The sequence below is a fragment of the Hordeum vulgare genome, chromosome 5H (assembly GCF_904849725.1).
Source record: "Hordeum vulgare subsp. vulgare chromosome 5H, MorexV3_pseudomolecules_assembly, whole genome shotgun sequence".
Classification (NCBI taxonomy): domain Eukaryota; kingdom Viridiplantae; phylum Streptophyta; class Magnoliopsida; order Poales; family Poaceae; genus Hordeum; species Hordeum vulgare.
Window position 1 is genome coordinate 485,234,988 of NC_058522.1, and position 16,802 is coordinate 485,251,789.

General features: G+C 49.9%; 4 protein-coding genes across 4 annotated transcripts; all 4 read left to right on the forward strand.

Annotated features, from left to right (window-relative positions):
• The first annotated feature begins 287 nt into the window (after window positions 1–287).
• Window positions 288–1,629, forward strand: LOC123398964 (quinone-oxidoreductase QR1, chloroplastic-like). Its single transcript, XM_045093401.1, has 3 exons — window positions 288–419; window positions 511–741; window positions 841–1,629. Exons 1-3 carry the CDS (start codon window positions 342–344, stop codon window positions 1,552–1,554), a joined length of 1,023 nt encoding a protein of 340 aa, XP_044949336.1. The 5' UTR covers window positions 288–341; the 3' UTR covers window positions 1,555–1,629.
• Window positions 1,630–4,937: 3,308 nt separating this feature from the next.
• LOC123399690 (chloroplast envelope quinone oxidoreductase homolog) lies at window positions 4,938–6,890 on the forward strand. The gene is made up of 4 exons (XM_045094084.1): window positions 4,938–5,296; window positions 5,409–5,550; window positions 5,880–5,968; window positions 6,050–6,890. Exons 1-4 carry the CDS (start codon window positions 5,003–5,005, stop codon window positions 6,758–6,760), a joined length of 1,236 nt encoding a protein of 411 aa, XP_044950019.1. The 5' UTR covers window positions 4,938–5,002; the 3' UTR covers window positions 6,761–6,890.
• Window positions 6,891–9,361: 2,471 nt separating this feature from the next.
• On the forward strand, window positions 9,362–10,287 carry LOC123399570 (calcium-binding and coiled-coil domain-containing protein 1-like). Its single transcript, XM_045093973.1, has one exon. The coding sequence runs from the start codon at window positions 9,362–9,364 to the stop codon at window positions 10,133–10,135; it is 774 nt and encodes a 257-aa protein (XP_044949908.1). The 3' UTR covers window positions 10,136–10,287.
• Window positions 10,288–11,802: 1,515 nt separating this feature from the next.
• On the forward strand, window positions 11,803–15,105 carry LOC123399691 (fasciclin-like arabinogalactan protein 2). The gene is made up of 2 exons (XM_045094085.1): window positions 11,803–12,346; window positions 13,915–15,105. The coding sequence occupies exons 1-2, from the start codon at window positions 12,002–12,004 to the stop codon at window positions 14,827–14,829; spliced, it is 1,260 nt and encodes a 419-aa protein (XP_044950020.1). The 5' UTR covers window positions 11,803–12,001; the 3' UTR covers window positions 14,830–15,105.
• The last annotated feature ends 1,697 nt before the right edge of the window (window positions 15,106–16,802 follow it).

A 16,802-nucleotide genomic window follows, 5' to 3' on the forward strand; every position in this document is an offset into this window, starting at 1 on the left:
GGCCGAGATGCATCCTCGCATCCGCCGCCTCTCATCACGCCGACTTGTCGCTGCCTCCTGGCGCACCCCGACCACGGCACCGGCGACCGGCGTGCGGCGCCGAGCCTGGCCACGTACAATATATACGCTTTCTTCGCCGCGCCGTCGAGCGTTGGACGAGCCGGCGGTCACCGGGTCAAACAAATCAAGCTGCGATTGACCTTGGATCGGCCACATATATAACATGATCCGCGCAGACACTCAGGGTCATTGCCAACTCCACGCACTATCCTCTCGGTGGTGGCGCAGAGACAACACTTCCAAATATAATCCTCCGGCGAGCGGCGGACAAGTTCACGGCCATGCATGCTTCTTCTTCTTCGAGGAAGATGAGAGCCGTGCAGTACGACAAGTACGGCGGAGGAGCTGAAGGCCTCAAGGTACGTACACCGGTACACGGCAAAAATCGACTTGATGTACAAACACGTACTCACTTGACTGTTTCACGTGTGGGTGGGTGTGCATTTTCAGCATGTGGAGGTGCCGATCCCGTCGCCCAAGAAAGGCGAGCTGCTGCTCAGGATGGAGGCGGCCAGCATCAACCGGGTGGACTGGAAGTTCCAGAACGGCAAGGCGCGGCCCTTCTTGCCCGGCAAGTTCCCCTTCACCCCCGTCTGCGAGCTCGCCGGCGAAGTCGTGGAGCTGGGCGGAGGGGTGAGCGGCTTCAGCCCGGGCGACAAGGTCATCTCAGTCAACTTCCCGGTGCGTAGTAAGAGTCAATACAATCAGCTGCAACTGTCATGCAAGTAATTTGATACCGTGGCCTGACGTACGTGCGGTGCTGTTGTGTTGGTTTGCCAGGGCGGCGGCGGGCTGGCCGAGTACGCGGTGGTGTCGGCGTCGCAGGCGGTGCTGAGGCCGCCAGAGGTGTCCGCGGTGGAGGGCGCCTGCCTGCCGATCGCCGCCTTCACGGCGCTCGCCGCGCTCAGGACGGCCGGGATCGGCCTCGGCACTGGCGATGGCCCTCCCAAGAACGTGCTGGTGACCGCGGCCTCGGGCGGCATCGGCACCTTCGCCGTGCAGCTTGCGAGCCTCGCGGGCCACCACCACGTCACGGCCACCTGCGGCGCGCGCAACCTCGACCTCATCCGGAGCCTGGGGGCCGATGAGGCGCTGGACTATGGCACCCCGGAGGGCGCCGCGCTGCGCGGGCCGTCCGGCCGGAAGCACGAAGCGGTGGTGCACTGCGGGGAGGGGTTCCCGTGGTCGGCATTCGAGCCCGCGCTGGCCGACGCCGGCGGCGTGGTGGTGGACCTCACCCCGCGCCTCGCGTCCGTCGCCGTCGCAGTGCTCCATTGGGTGCTCTTCTCCAGGAAGAAGCTGGTGCCGCTGATCGCGTCTGCCAAGAAGGAGGACATGGAGGCATTGCTGGGCATGGTGAGTCAGGGGAAGCTCCGGGTGGTGATCGACTCGCGGTACCCGCTGAGCAGGGCGCACGAGGGCTGGGCCAAGAGCATGAGCGGACACGCCACCGGCAAGGTCGTCGTCGACATGGGCATCGCCGATGACACCTAGTGAATTAGTGATGATACCAGTACTACAATACGTAAATTCATACTAGTAAATAGTCGGAAAATACACTTTGGTCCGTGATTGTAAATGCACTCTATATGAAGATTTTTTTATAATTAATTAAAAAATTAAAATAGTTTTGAAGTATTTTTAAATTAAACTTGACTTTGTTTTGCACTAGTTTTAAAGTATTGTAAATGCACTCGTTATTTAATACTCCCTGTTCCTAAATATAAGTCTTTCTACATATTTCACTAGGGGACTACGTACGGAGCAAAATGAATGAATCTATACTTTAATGTATGTATATATATACATTCGTATATTCCCTAATAAAAACTTTAAAAAGACTTATATTTAGAAACGGAAAGAGCAATATATAACTGCATGTCCCGGGGTATTCCCCTTTTCCAAGAAAAAAGTCAAACCAAGAACATATGGCTGACAGGTTCAGTTATTCACCCAAACAAACCGGCTATCAAAAACTAAATCCCACGGCATGCATGATTCCCTCCAAGCAGAGGTTGCAGCACATGAATTCAGTTATTCAGAACACAACCATCCCCTGTTACTGCAACCTGCACGACCGCCGCCTCGGAGTTCAAACTTCAAAGCAACGCACTGTTCCTTGTTTGATATACGGGTTGAAAATCGGCAGGTAAACTGCTCGTTCAGGTCTGTTTACCAGAAGAGTCTTTTTAGGGCATTACCAGAAGAGTTGGGCGTACAGACAGCAAAGGAAAAGAAAAGCCCTGGCGAAACATGAGCATCACTGCAGCGGGTACACTCTTCGGCGTCGGGACACATTGGAGATTGGACATGTTTGGTGTTGATGGTTCTGGTCCAGGTACCCGCGAGAACGGACACGTTCAAAATATGCTCCATAGAGCATCCTCACTAATTTGAATTAGGGAGTTCTAGTACTAATTTTTCGGATGACAGTTTAAATTATGCACGCCATAATTTGTACTCACGTAATGGAGCATTTTATTTTATCCACCCCATAATGAGCGGGCGACTCCAGCTAGTTCGTACAAAGATTTCCACGCAAAAAAAAAGGTAGTAAGAACAGAGTATGATATTGATATGAAGAGCAGAGTATGATGTTGATCTGGACTTTATTTCAGAAATGACGAAAACTTGTTTGTTAGGAACAATTTTCTGCCAACTGAAACAAACTTCAGCGCAATGCGCGTGCATATGACGGCTTGCACATGAGCTGGCGGGGAGGGTCGACGACGTGGATGTGAGAGTTGGTGGCAGCCTTAGCCGTGCCGCCGATGAGGAGGAAGAAGGTGTGGACACGGAGGGCGAGGGAGAACATGCTCTGGATCAATGGCTAGTCGAATGGCACCGGGGTGAAGCCAGGATAATAGGCCATAGGGTCAACATAAACAAGTAGCACTAATGTGCCTCTTAAAAAACAAAGTAGCAATAATAGATGACCAAAAATGCGTAGATTGTATTAAGTAACATGTGTATAAAAAGTAGTTGCCAATGTATCATAAAAAATAAGCTCCGACTACAAACTAGTTACCTTTCTATTTTTCTTGACCTTTATGTTCTTTCATCTTCAAAAAGTAGTCTATCACATCCTTACGTGGAGTTGAATATAGAAATCTTTGCTCCAAGAAGCAAATGATGCAAATAGTTCATGAAATCATCACCAATGCGATTACGTAGCACAGTCTTCACTATTTTCATTCTAGAGAAACACCGCTCCACTATGTAGTGGCGACAGGACTTGATAGACCAAAGGAAATGCAAGATGATTATTTGTACTAACCATAAGTTTACCAAGTTCAGAAATAGTTTTAAGGCCCGTAAATCTTTTATCTGCTCGCACATTATCAATATAGAAAGGAAGCTCATGAGCAAGTTCCTTCAACTGGATAGAATCAAAATCATCTGGATAGGACTTAGCCAAATCAACTAAGCTCTCAACATTGAAAGCTTCAAAGGAATCATTTGGATAGGGGTTTTTTTTTTTGAAAAAAAATCAGGCCCCCGGCCTCTATATCAATCGATGTATGCAGCCATTTTATTGAGCAAGAAACCAAATAAATTCTTAAGTTCTGAAGTACAGATCAAAGCTTGGATAAAAACCGCTTACAAGCAGAAAATAACTGCCACATCCGACGAAAAGAAACAAATAGACTACGATGCATATACACCTAATCTATTAGTAACTCGTCGTCCAAACCGACTGAAGATAGCCCGTGTTACCGTCTCCCAGCGGTTGCACCCAATGTCCAGAAGCTCCCTAGAGTCCACATGGATGAGTAACGACCACGTACGGATTCAATCTGAATAGAAAGAATTCAGAATTTGCTTTCTCGCTACAAAACGGATGCCTTGCTTCGAGATACATATACTTTGCTTCCAAATCATTATGATACTATTTTCATAGACTAGAAAAATTGCTTCCATACAAATATATATATATTTGTTTCCATTAAAAAGAAAAAGAAAAACTATATCAAATAACATTGGGAGTGCTTCCATGTTGATGATCATGTGTCTCCGCTAAATATAGAATTTTCTTCTGTGATGGTAAGTAAGCTCCACACCACCATCTACCGCACTGACACGTACTGGAATCAAAAGTTCGACGACCTTTGTCCCTTGCATTGTTGCCATGCAGACATATGTGATGCTTCTTCCTAACTTTTTATGTGCTTCCTGCAACCAGACTACATAAACGATGTTTCTTCCTAACTTCTTATGTACTTCCTACAACCAGAGTACATAAGCATGTGATGGAGTTAAAAAACTCTGATGAACAAATCCAAGAGATGGAGAAGAAAGAACTCATGAACTACAATACTTCAAATAATGGAGATTTTCTTACATCGGCGATTGACACGCTAACCTTCAACTCTGATCTGGGACTCTACAAAGAGGGGAACACCGGAGTCCACTGCTTGTTCTTCGGCCATTTGGTGCTACTCTAACATGGGGGAGGGAGGGGAGGGGGTAACCCGTCTAGTGCCACTCCGACTTAGAAAGAAAATTGCACAGCAGAATTGTAGATGAGGATGAGGATCGATCCATGGCAGGATGGAGCACCAGCGTTGTCGCCCGTGGGTCGCATCGGTGTAGAAGACAATGTCGTTTGGAGAAGCAGTGGGCGAAGCTGGCCGGCGAGGCGGCCGTGCTGCTCAACGACATGGAGAGTAGGAAACAGTTGCGTGCGAGGCAGGGTCGAAGGAAATTTGGGCGAGGCGCTCCAGGATATAGGAAAGATTAGTTACGGAGCGATTAGCGAGAGATTTACGGCGGGGCTACGGGCAGTTAATTCCCTGTCGATGTTTTATTTCTTTACAAAAGCAACACAATTTATAAGGCATCAGATTTTAATTGAATGGATGGCATTGTAATGGTCTGATGTTGGACTTCTATCACTATAGATAACAAACGTTTCCCGGGGAAAAATAGAGCAAAAGAAAAAATGAAAACCCTCGCGAAACATGGGCAGCGTCACCACTACGGCATCCGGACACGTTGGACAGGCTGTTGGCAGGTACCGCTAGAACGGACACGTCCCGTCCACAAGGGCCAACCAAATCAGCATCAGCGCATTACACACCACACCATCCCCCAGTCCACAAGTTTCTCTCTCCCTCTCTTTCTCTTTACTGTCTTCCCCCGCAACAGCACGCAACACGGCGCTGCCATGGCGACCCCGAGGACGATGAAAGCCGTGCAGTACGACAAGTATGGCGGAGGAGCTGAAGGCCTCAAGGTACGATCTCTGTGTGTGCAGTGCAGACCTGAGCTGAATATCGTCCGTTCTCCTTTTCATGTGTCCACTGATGGATGGAACTGACGAAGTCTGTGGTGGATTTCATCTTCAGCATGTGGAGGTGCCGGTGCCGTCGCCCAAGAAAGGCGAGGTGCTGCTGAAGATGGAGGCCGCCAGCATCAACCCCATCGACTGGAAGATCCAGAAGGGCATGCTCCGCCCCTTCCTCCCCGGCAAGTTCCCCTTCACGCCAGGTAATTCAGCTTCAGACTGAGACATCGCTTGACCTATTCAGTCTTGGTTGCGGCAATAATCGCAAAATAGAGATGAAAATCGCGTGATACCGACCGGCATGATACCTGATAAAATCGCTCTGCTTTCTACTCAACTTTGGTTTTGATTCCACTGTTGGTTCTCTGCTGCTGATTTGCTGAAACAGAAACGAAAAAAGCTTCTAAAATCAGAATGCAGAGTGATGGACCATTTTATATCTGGTTTACATGGGCACTACGTCAAATTCCACATGTATATTCGTGTATGCTCAATGCTCATGCAAGAATTCCTGTCATGGTGAAACATGCAGTGGGCGATCTAGCCGGCGAGGTGGTGGAGCTGGGCAGCGGCGTGACCAACTTCAAGCCGGGAGACAAGGTCATCTCAATCAGCTTCCCGGTAAGCAAGGACAAGGCATTCACCGCCACGGTGCTATTCTGTTTCTGACACGCTCAAGGGCCGTTGCCTTTGCCTATGCAGGGCGGCGGTGGGCTCGCCGAGTACGCGGTGGCCCCGGCGTCGCTCACGGTGGCGAGGCCGCCGGAGGTGTCCGCCGTCGACGGCGCCTGCCTTCCGGCCGCCGCCAGCAGCGCGCTGCAGCTGCTCAAGCTCGCCGGGGTCAGCTTCGACGGGACCTCCGGCGCCACCGGCCCGAAGAACGCGCTGGTGACCGCGGCCTCGGGCGGCGTGGGCCACTACGCCGTGCAGCTAGCCAAGCTGGCCGGCCTGCACGTCACGGCCACCTGCGGCGCGCGCAACGTGGACTTCGTCCGGGGCCTGGGCGCCGACGAGGTGCTCGACTACAGGACGCCCGAGGGCGCGGCGCTGCGGGGCCCGTCGGGCAGGAGGTACGACGCGGTGGCGAACTGCGCGGCGGGGGTGCCGTGGCCGGCGCTCAAGGCGGTGCTGGCCGACGAGGGCGGCACGGTGGCCGACGTCACGCCGGGGGTCAGCGCTGCGCTCACGTCGATCCTGCAGAAGGCGACCTTCGCCAAGAAGAGGCTGGCGCCGCTGATGCTGGCGCCGAGGAGGGAGGAGATGGAGTGGCTGGTGGGCTTGGCGGGGCAGGGGAAGCTCAGGACGGTGGTGGACTCGAGGTTCCCGCTGAGCAGAGCGCAGGAGGCCTGGGCTAAGAGCGTGGAGGGGCATGCCACCGGCAAGATCGTTGTCGAAATCGGAGGCACAGAGTGAACATCAACCATTGTACACTACAGTATGATGCAGCAATTGGATTGTTCGTGTATGTGTGGTAATTTGAGAAATCAATCAATAAATAGCAATAATGTGGGGGCATGGTACGCGCGCCCCAAATGTTGCAAAATACGGGTTTAAGCCAAAACAAGAAAAATGCCTTACAACCAGCCCTTGAGCATTTGCATTGTGAGGAGTTTTAGCAACAAAACAATAATTATAATCAAACACCGGATCATAGTGCTAGCCACAAGAAACTCCCTTCAGTCATTTTTATTAGACGTTTTAGACAGCTGACTTTGAATGGTTTTGGTAGCTATCTGAACTATCCAAAACGTCTAATAAAAGTGAACTATCTAAAACGTCTAATAAAAGTGAACAGAGAATGTACATAAAAAGAATGTAAGGTTTCATGTAATACTTTTCTTTCAACCACCCCTTCGTCCAATTTTCACTGCATGACAATTAATCGCCTTATTTTACTTCCCCTCTGAATCAATTACACTTTATTTACCTATCAAACTTCTCATTAATATATAGATAAATCACGGACATGATTTAATAAACATTTATTTACACAGTCATGTTACTATAAGGATAATCACAAACTAACATACTACTTACTAAAATATATTATATCTCGTTGCAACGTACGGGCATCATACTTTCAATAAAGTGTTTGATCTCGGGGAGGCCTGTGCAGACGAAAGGTCCGCTAGGTGAACAACCCCATCGCGACCCCCCCCCCCCCCCGACCCCCACGCTCGAATGTTTTACGAGACATACCTCTTTTCTAGCCTAATCACCATTACCTACCACACACATGAAAATTGTAAAAAAGGAAAAGTATTTGTCATGATGTAGGTAAACAAAAATTACTAACTAATTGTCGTGTTATGAAGCATAAAATTGCCACCTATTTGGATATAAAATTAGATTGTTTTTCTTCTCTAGAATTTTTTTTGTATTAATCACATGAAAAAAACACAATTCCTAAACCATCAAAAGCGAAGGTTTCAAAATAATAATAAAACAATTCTCATGGCAAAACTTAAAGAACAATTGTTCTCTAGAAACATGCAAAATTTGAAATGTATTTAGTGATCACGTGCTGCAAAATGCCATGGTCCAATAAATTTGTCATATTTAAAAAAAAACTAATATTTTCATATTTGGAAATTCCCACAAAAATCATGAATGTGCCATGTGATTTGTCACTTCTGGAAATCGCCATGTCAAAAGTTTCATTCAGAATTATCTCTTATAAAAAGTGACATGAGATGGAAAAAACTTTGAATCCGAACTAAAAAAATTGCCATTCCCGCCTATGATAAAACTATCATTATCTAATCAATAAAATTTCCATGGTACATTAGCATTACCAAGTGACCCACGAAAACTACCATGATCTAAAAAGTAAAAAATGACATGGTACCTACAATAAACTACAACATTCTAATTAATAGAATTGCCATGTTCTAAATAGTAAAGTTGTCATGCTCTTAATATTAAAATTGCCATGGTACCTATAATAAAACTATCATTTTATAATTAATAAAATTGCCATGTCTACATAGTAAAATTCACATGGTCTAAATAATAAAAGAGGTAATAGCACTGGGGATCCTAGAACTTGCACACAATGTGATGGTTTGATCCTAAAACTAGCAAAATGCACCTATTTCATCTCATAACTTGCACCTCTTGTGCATTTTTAGTCCTCAACCAATCACAACGTGCCAAGTGGACAGGTGGGTCAGCTCTGATCGTTTTGCACATAGCCCCCTGCGTTTAACACTAAGTAATATAGCTCCAGGCAGTCAACACACATGCATGCATGCCGCTCCGTAGCGTACAGCTCGGAGTCATTCCATGTCTTGATGAGCACGTCACTGACGGGAACAACCCGGTGAGCGAGGTGGCCGTCGGGGTCCTTGCGGCGTGCGCGCCGAGGAAGCTCCTCGCGTCGCTGCCCCGCGGCTCCACGGGCTCCGGTCCGGAAAGTCTGTGCCGCCGGAGAACGCCGTCAGGTAATACGGCTCGTGGGTGGAGGCAGCGCCTGGACCGTCGTAGAGCCAGCTGCAGTGCGGCTCGAGGCAGCGCCTGGACCGTCGTAGAGCCAGCTGCAGTCCGGCTCTCCAGCAATGAGCTTGGCCATCTTTGACGGCTGAGTGATGGTGACCTCCGCCGGCGCGTACTGGAAGAAGTCCGCGGAGGCGGAAGGGAGCATGGAGTGCACGGTGCTGCAGCTCTCGCAGGCGACAGCGTGGGCGTCGTCGTTCATCTCGTCCGTTGACATGCTCGCGAGGTGGCAGTCCTGAGAAGGGGCGCCGGGCCAGACGAGCTGGTTCGCCAGCGAGGTTCTGCGGGGTTCTTCTCCATGCTTTCACCACGGCGGCTCTTCTCGCCGCAGAGGGATTCGCCCAAGCATCATTAAGGATGGCGTTCTCGCTCCTCGCCTCCTCCAGCGCCTCCTTGACGAACTTGGTGTCCTTGACGGCCTGCTTCAGGATGTCCCGCAGTTGCCAAGCGCAGCGCCATTACGGCCTGAGAGTTGTTGCCCCGATCGTCGTGCAGCATTTGAACAAGGGCTTGGCCCGGATGCAGGCGGTCCGGCCGGACATGGAGCAGCAGGTCTCGGAGCTCCGCGGCGAGCTGCGCAAGGTGCGGGAGGAGCGCGACCGCGCCCACCGCGTCCTGGAGGTGACGGAGTGGAGGGCGCTGGACTCGGCCAACGACCGCACCACCATCGACACGCTGGAGGCGGAGCTGGACGCGTCCCGGGAGTCCGAGTCCCGGATGCTCGAGTCGCTGTCGCTGCAGACCAAGCAACTGGAGATCACCAAGATGGAGCTGGAGGAGGCCAGGATCGACATCGCGTCGCTGCGGGACACGGTGCAGCGGCTCGAGGCCAGCGCCGTCGCCGTCGCCGTCGCTGCCGCGAAGCCGAGGGGCCGGTTCGACCGCGACCTGCAGCGGGTCAGCGGCGAGCTGCGGGTGGCGCTGGCCGCGGAGGAGAAGAGCAAGCGGGCGATGGAGGAGCTCGTGCTGGCGCTCAAGGAGGTGAACGCGGAGCTGCACGCGACGCGGCAGCAGCTGGCGCGCGCGCAGCACGAGTCGGAGACGGCGAGGCTCGAGTCCGACCGGCTTCACGTGTCCCTGAAGCGCAAGGACGACAAGGTCCGCGCGCTGTCCGACGAGGTGGCCCGGCTCCGCTCCGACGCCGAGGAGGCCTTCGCCACGTTCCGGGGCAAGGAGGCCGGGTTCACGGCGTGCATGAAGTCGTCGGAGGTGGAGCTCGCCGAGTCCCGGCGCGAGAACGCGCGGCTGCTCGAGTCCGCGCGGCTGTTGACTGCCTGGAGCTATATTACTTAGTGTTAAACGCAGGGGGCTATGTGCAAAACGATCAGAGCTGACCCACCTGTCCACTTGGCACGCTGTGATTGGCTGAGGACTAAAAATGCACAAGAGGTGCAAGTTATGGGATGAAATAGGTGCACTTTGCTAGTTTTAGGATCAAACCATCACATTGTGTGCAAGTTCTAGGATCCCAGTGCTATTACCTCATAATAAAAGTGCAATTGTACCCACAAGAAAACTACCTTGGTCTAATTAACAAAATTGACATGACACCTATTAGTATTTGCAATGGCCACATGGAAAATTTAGGGAATTTATTTTCTACAACACATGGAATTTTTGTGAAAATTATAAAAATTGCTATGGTTAAGAAAAGGAATTTGCCATGGTCCATAAAAGTGAATTTTTCATCCTATAGAAATAATTTTTTCATGGTCCATAGACTGTCTTTGCCATGGTCCCTAAAGTGATATTTCCACGACAAAAAACTAACATGGTCTAATTAATAAAATTGCCATGATATGATTTTTTCACCATTCTACCTAAGTTGAAAGTGTCATGATGAAATTAATAAGATTGACATTGTCTAATTGCAAATTTTTCATGGTACCTATGATAAAATTGGGTAAAACAATTAGGAAAAAATGCTCTAAAAATAATTCAACATGTGAAAATTTGTATGGCAAAATTATGAATTTTGTTCTTCTGAAAAGATGCTAAAGCTAGGTGGTTTACACATGAGAAAAAAGTGCAATTCATAAAATTTTCTTGTGTCCATTACAAATTTGCATGAAAATTTTCAATGTTTTGGGGAAACTTTATGTCCTAAATTTGTCGTGTGACCATTTATAGATCTATTTGAAACATACGATGATAACACTTATTGATGAAGTTTTGCCATGGAATTTTTTTGTATCTAACAATCGAATGGCAATTTTACCATAGAAAAAATATATCTACTTGCCAATGCGCTGCCCCTATCCAAGTATCCATCACCGTTCTACACTAGAACGAAACTACTAAGGGCTCCTTTGATACAAAGTAATTTCGTTGGATTTTTGGAGGATTTGGATCCTTAGGATTTTTTTTCTACGATGGTCGTTTGATTCATAGGATTGAAATCCTTTGGAATTTTTTCATAGGATTCGTTTGTACTATATTTTGAAGGAAAATTTTCATCCACTCAAACCTTTTTTAGAATTCCTTTGTTTTTCCTGTGCTATCAAAGACACTTCCAAATCCTGTAGTGTAGAAAAGAACATGCCACTCTATTCCTATGTTTTTTCTATTCCTATATTTTAAGAATCCTACGAATCAAAGAGGCCCTAAAGTAGTACGACCATAAACATGATACGCGATTCGAGATGCGCCATGGATCTTCCGCCATACCCCCTGCAACGCAACGCATCAGTGACTACCCTGCATAGAGAAAAAAAACGGTAGCAGGCCGAAGCCGACGACTGCAATGTTGACGACCCAAACCCCAGCAAGCCAGGTCACGGCCACGTGTTGGAGGCCCCGCTCCGCCTTTCTCTTCTTTTCCAGCCCCATATTGTCCCTTTCCAACCCCACACGCCTCCCAGATTCGCCAGAGCCGCGTACGCCGAGCTGAGCACAGACGGCACCCCTCCAGGGGCATCCCCGTAATTACCCCGCACCTCCCGGGGCATTCGCGCCACCGACTCCCGTCCCTGCCTGCCAGATCCCGCTGACGCTACGTACACACACCTACAGCTACATAGCCCGGCAACGGGCCATCACTACACCATCAGTGATTTTTTCAGTGGTGCTGCCCAGCTCAGTGCTCTCCACCAGTCCGCCCCGCCCCGACCCACCCCATCCCGAGCTCCAGGCGCCGACGCACCGAGGACGAGGAGGACGATGGAGGCGCGGCGGCGGGCGGCGCTGGTGGCGCTGGCGGTGCTGGCCATGGCGGCGGCGGCGGCGGAGGGGTACAACATCACCAAGATCCTGGGCGAGTACCCGGAGTACTCGCAGTTCAACAAGCTGCTCACGCAGACGCGGCTGGCGCAGGACATCAACAAGCGCCGCACCATCACCGTCCTCGTCGTGGCCAACGGCGACATGGGCAGCCTCGCCGGCGGCGGCCGCACGCTGCAGACCATCCGCCACATGCTCCAGATTCACGTCCTCGTCGACTACTACGGCGGCAAGAAGCTCCACCAGCTCGCGCACGGCGTCACCGCGTGCTCCTCCATGTTCCAGGTACAGTACTCCACCATAGGAATAGGACCATAGCCATGTACTCATACCCACCAGGCCGGCACCCTCCTCCTCGCTCACCGCCGGCCAGCCATACCGCTGCTGCTGCTAGTCCCTGCTCTCACTAGAAGAGTCGCCGACGGATAGACCCAGGCCCTACCCCGCCGGTGCCCGGCGAGCTGCTCCGTCTTCGCCTCAGCTCCGAGACGGAGACGCTGACAGGTGGGGCCAAGCTATCCTCCTGTCGGTGAGGCGCAAATGAAGGAGTTTATTTTGTCGGCACCGTCCATTTTAGGCTGGTTTAGCTCTGAGCCTTAATCTAAAGTTACTGTACTGACATCATTTCATTGGACAGTTTTAAAAGCTGCACAGCTCCTCCCGTAAAACATTTTCTTCTGCATAAAGAAAAGAGAAACGTCTATTCTTGAAATAGCAGCATTCATCGTATGCTGTTTTTTCCTTATTAGAAACACATCTCGAATCCATTTCTGGTCCATTTTCCCGGCTGCTCCTTTGCAGTTTGCAGAGAAGCAGCAGCATCGCTCAGCTGGAGTTGTTCTTCGTTAAGTGGTAGTAGTTGGTGGCTGGGGTTCCGGATAGAATAGTGAAAGCTTGCTTTGCATCCATGGTGGTGGATGCCCTGCCCATACACTACACTGGCTAAGGCCACTAATCATAGTCTAAAGCTAGAGACATAGTGCCAAGCAAACCTGGGCCACCCAGCTGAGGAATTAATGGTGTCTTTGCACTGCCTACAAATAATATCGTCGCTGAAGGATACCCACTAACCAATTTTGGTCCGATACTGACATGACATGCGTCGCTTTCGAAGCTAGGCCGGGCCGGCAATGGTTTTATTTTTATGCACTGATGTGATGTGGGTGCACATGCACATGCCGGCCAGTCTCCCCGTTGGCCCTAAATTATTGAGCTGCGTGATTATGAAGCTGTCGAGTGTGTGTAGTGTAGCGTAGTGCACAACGGTCGCCGTGAGTTGAGTCGATGAAGTGGCCTTTCTGCCGATTTTATGGTCAATCATCGACCCATCGAATCCCTCGGCTAGCGGGTCATTAGAAAATGATGGGAACTGGAGCTCCCCAGGCTGGATCTCGGCGTTTTTTTAAACTACTACTGTAGTAGTTTAAACCTTGGAGTGATAGATAAGATTGCCTCTTTGTAACGGAGTGGAGAGCGTGTATGTTGCCGACTTGCTGTCGAGTCAACAACCCAACCACTGGTTGCTTCACGTTTGTCTTTTTGAGACCGAAATACTGTACTCCACGTTTGTAATAATTTTGAAATTATCACTCCACATTTGACATGATGGCAGTACAAAATTAATTGGTCGTTATTAGACGCCGAATTGAATAGGTCACCATCAAGATTGCTGTGGAGTACAATCCTTTGTGCATGAATTAGGTGAGCTTCATTTGGTCCGTGCAGCATCAGCTAGCTACTACATGAATTCCCATCAACTCAGCTGCAAATGCTTAATTACGCTCTTTTTGTTAGTACGAAACCTTTCTTAGTTGGCTGCAGTTAGCTCAAATGGATTAGTGGTCGTGGTGCAGGAGTCCGGCGCGGCCCCCGGCATGTCTGGGTACGTGAACATCACGCAGCACCGGGGCGGCAAGGTGACGTTCACGGCGGAGGACGCGGAGGACAGCGCGCCGTCGTCGGCCTTCGTCAAGTCCGTCAAGGAGATCCCCTACGACCTGGCGGTGCTCCAGATCAGCAAGGTGCTGGCCTCGCCGGAGGCCGAGGCGCCCGTGGCGGCGCCGGCGCCGGTCAACATCACCGAGCTGCTCTCCAAGAAGTACTGCAAGAGCTTCGCGGGCCTGCTGGCGGCCGACGCCGAGGCATACAGCACCATCAACGCCACCAAGGACAACGGGCTCACCCTCTTCTGCCCCGTTGACGCCGCCGTCGCCTCCTTCATGCCCAAGTACAAGAACCTGACGGCCAAGGGGCGGACGGCCATCCTGCTGTACCACGCCGTGCCGGACTACTACTCCCTGCAGCTGCTCACCTCCAACAGCGGCAAGGTGAGCACGCTCGCCACCTCCAACGTCGCCAAGAAGGACTACAGCTTCGACGTGGAGAAGGACGGCGAGACGGCGGAGCTCGACACCAAGGTGAACTCAGCGTCGGTCACCTACACCATCAAGGACGACGACCCGCTCGCCGTCTACGCCATCTCCAAGTTCCTGCAGCCCAAGGAGCTGTACAAGGTCGCCAAGGACAAGGACCTCGCCCCAGCGCCGGCGCCCGAGGGGCCCAAGAAGAAGAAGACCACCAAGAAGAAGCCCTCCGCGGCCGCCTCGCCATCGGACGACGACGACGATGACTCCGCCGCGGACTCGCCCGACGACGACTCCTCGTCCGACGACGCCACCGCAGACAAGGACGGCGCCGCGCCGTCCGCGGTCGCCGGGTGGGTGACCGCCGCCGTGGCCGTGGCGTCGGCGCTGGCACTGGCAGCTTGATAAGGTGTGTGAACTGGTGTGTTTTTGTGCTGAGTTCTCCGAAAATTCGTGGCCCTTGTTATTCAGTGCGGAAAATAAGAAGGGCCGTTTCATTCGTATTTATTACTGCTGCATGTCCTGAAGGAAAAAAGAAGGGAAAAGACAGGAATTTCCAAGGTTTTGTTGTGATGATCATTTTGTAATGATAGTGGTCAATGGGACTGGAGTGTGCGTGTTTCGTTGTGTTTATAGTACTACTACTACATATATGAAAGACATCATGGAGTTTTAGAGTGATGTAGTGCATTTTCTTAGTTCTACCAACTCTACTTTTGCCTTTTATAAGCTGTTCATATGGTGAGCTTTCCCGAGCGGCTCCTAAACTTGCGTGGAGAAGTGGAGCTTAGCTTACCATGTGATCGGTTGATTAGCTTTGCTTGTTCAGCTTGTAAAGGGGACGATGCTACTGTTTAGGTTTTGTTTCTGCGTTGCCCGGCCGCGCTGGACATCATAGACTAGTATATATATACTTCATCCTTATCAAAATATAAGTCGTTTTCTGATATTGTTATAGTGCCAAAAAACATCTTATATTTTGATAAGTAGAAGTATATATATCGTTGTTAAAACATGCTCGTACGTGAACACTATAAAAATGAAAATTAAACCACTAAAACCCTCCCGCATGATTAAGTCTTTCTAGTAACCACTGGAATTATGTTGAGCCAGCAAGCAGCCTTTAGCCTCTGTGCTGTGCTCCAACTTCAGTTGCCAATAATACTTATATAGCAGATACTCTTCACATCCTGAAACCACAATACTACACTGACTGTCTCGTACTTGCATCAGCAGCAGCTTCAGTTGCCAAATAATACTTATATAGCAGATACTCTTCACATCCTGAAACCACAATACTACACTGATTGTCTCGTACTTGCATCAGCAGCAGCACGCGAGTTCCATATCCATAGGCATGGGTCACTAGAACATAAGGCCCATTCTTGCTTCTATTCAGGCATCATCATCTTTTATCCACACCAGAGTATTACATATCTTGATATTAAAGCGCATCATTAAGCAAAGTTAGCGATAAAACTTAAAAATAGGCCTGTAGCACTCCGATGTCTCTCTTAGACACAAGACCTAGCATTGCGAGAGATGTTGTCGTCATGTCAAGTGCGAGACCTTTCACACTAGTCTCTGTAAAACGTTGTTGATGGAATAAAATCTATCTATTGTTGTTCGAAAAAAAAAGCATGTGTTCTTTTTTTCGATCAACGGGGGATTTAAAACGAAACCATACCAGACATGTTCAACATCCATAACAAGACACCAACGCAAGGGGGAAAACTAGCATATATATAATATCTCAGCGTCATCGGTACCTTATACTACAACCTTATGCAAGGGGGAAAACTACCATATATATATATATATCTCAGCGTCATACTACTACCACTACACCACGGCTAAGTAAAACTACTAGCTCTCTCAACACAACCTTATACTACTACTCCAAGGACACCCACCCTTTACAAGGGAGCTAGGCCCTGGATCTTGTCACTCATCGCCGGATTCTTCATCCAAGTTAGCTCCCTCGTAAGTCAAGGGGGGGGGGGGGGGGGGGGGGGGGGGCATTGGCTGCAAGGCTCCACGACATTCAACTTAGCCGTGGAAGGAACCCTTCCCTCGATGTAAGTCCGGATTGCCTCAAGCGCTTTAGGGGCTTCCATAAAAGTATCTTTGTCCACAAAGCATCTGGCAATCTTGGAACAAGTCGGCCCGCCATCAGTTATGTCCAGTGTGAGACACTCGAGCGATGGCGTGCTGTCAAGAATATGACATGTGAGCTTAACCACTAGCTTCATGGAGCAGAATTTAGTGATCTTCACACGCCTAAGATTGGCATAGCTTTGTCCTGGAATTCGCCCCAATTGTGAGCAGGGGTCTTCGAAAATTGAGTCATGCTCCCCGCGTCTCATTGGTGCCTGCAC

Coding starts and splice junctions, on each gene's coding strand:
- LOC123399691 (XM_045094085.1), top strand. CDS start 12,002: ATGGAGGCGCGGCGGCGGGCGGCGCTGGTGGCGCTGGCGGTGCTGGCC. Junction 12,347..13,914: donor CGTGCTCCTCCATGTTCCAG/GTACAGTACTCC, acceptor GTCGTGGTGCAG/GAGTCCGGCGCGGCCCCCGG.
- LOC123398964 (XM_045093401.1), top strand. CDS start 342: ATGCATGCTTCTTCTTCTTCGAGGAAGATGAGAGCCGTGCAGTACGAC. Junction 420..510: donor GAGGAGCTGAAGGCCTCAAG/GTACGTACACCG, acceptor GTGCATTTTCAG/CATGTGGAGGTGCCGATCCC. Junction 742..840: donor TCATCTCAGTCAACTTCCCG/GTGCGTAGTAAG, acceptor TTGGTTTGCCAG/GGCGGCGGCGGGCTGGCCGA.
- LOC123399690 (XM_045094084.1), top strand. CDS start 5,003: ATGAAAACCCTCGCGAAACATGGGCAGCGTCACCACTACGGCATCCGG. Junction 5,551..5,879: donor CAAGTTCCCCTTCACGCCAG/GTAATTCAGCTT, acceptor TGAAACATGCAG/TGGGCGATCTAGCCGGCGAG. Junction 5,969..6,049: donor TCATCTCAATCAGCTTCCCG/GTAAGCAAGGAC, acceptor TTGCCTATGCAG/GGCGGCGGTGGGCTCGCCGA.
- LOC123399570 (XM_045093973.1), top strand. CDS start 9,362: ATGCAGGCGGTCCGGCCGGACATGGAGCAGCAGGTCTCGGAGCTCCGC.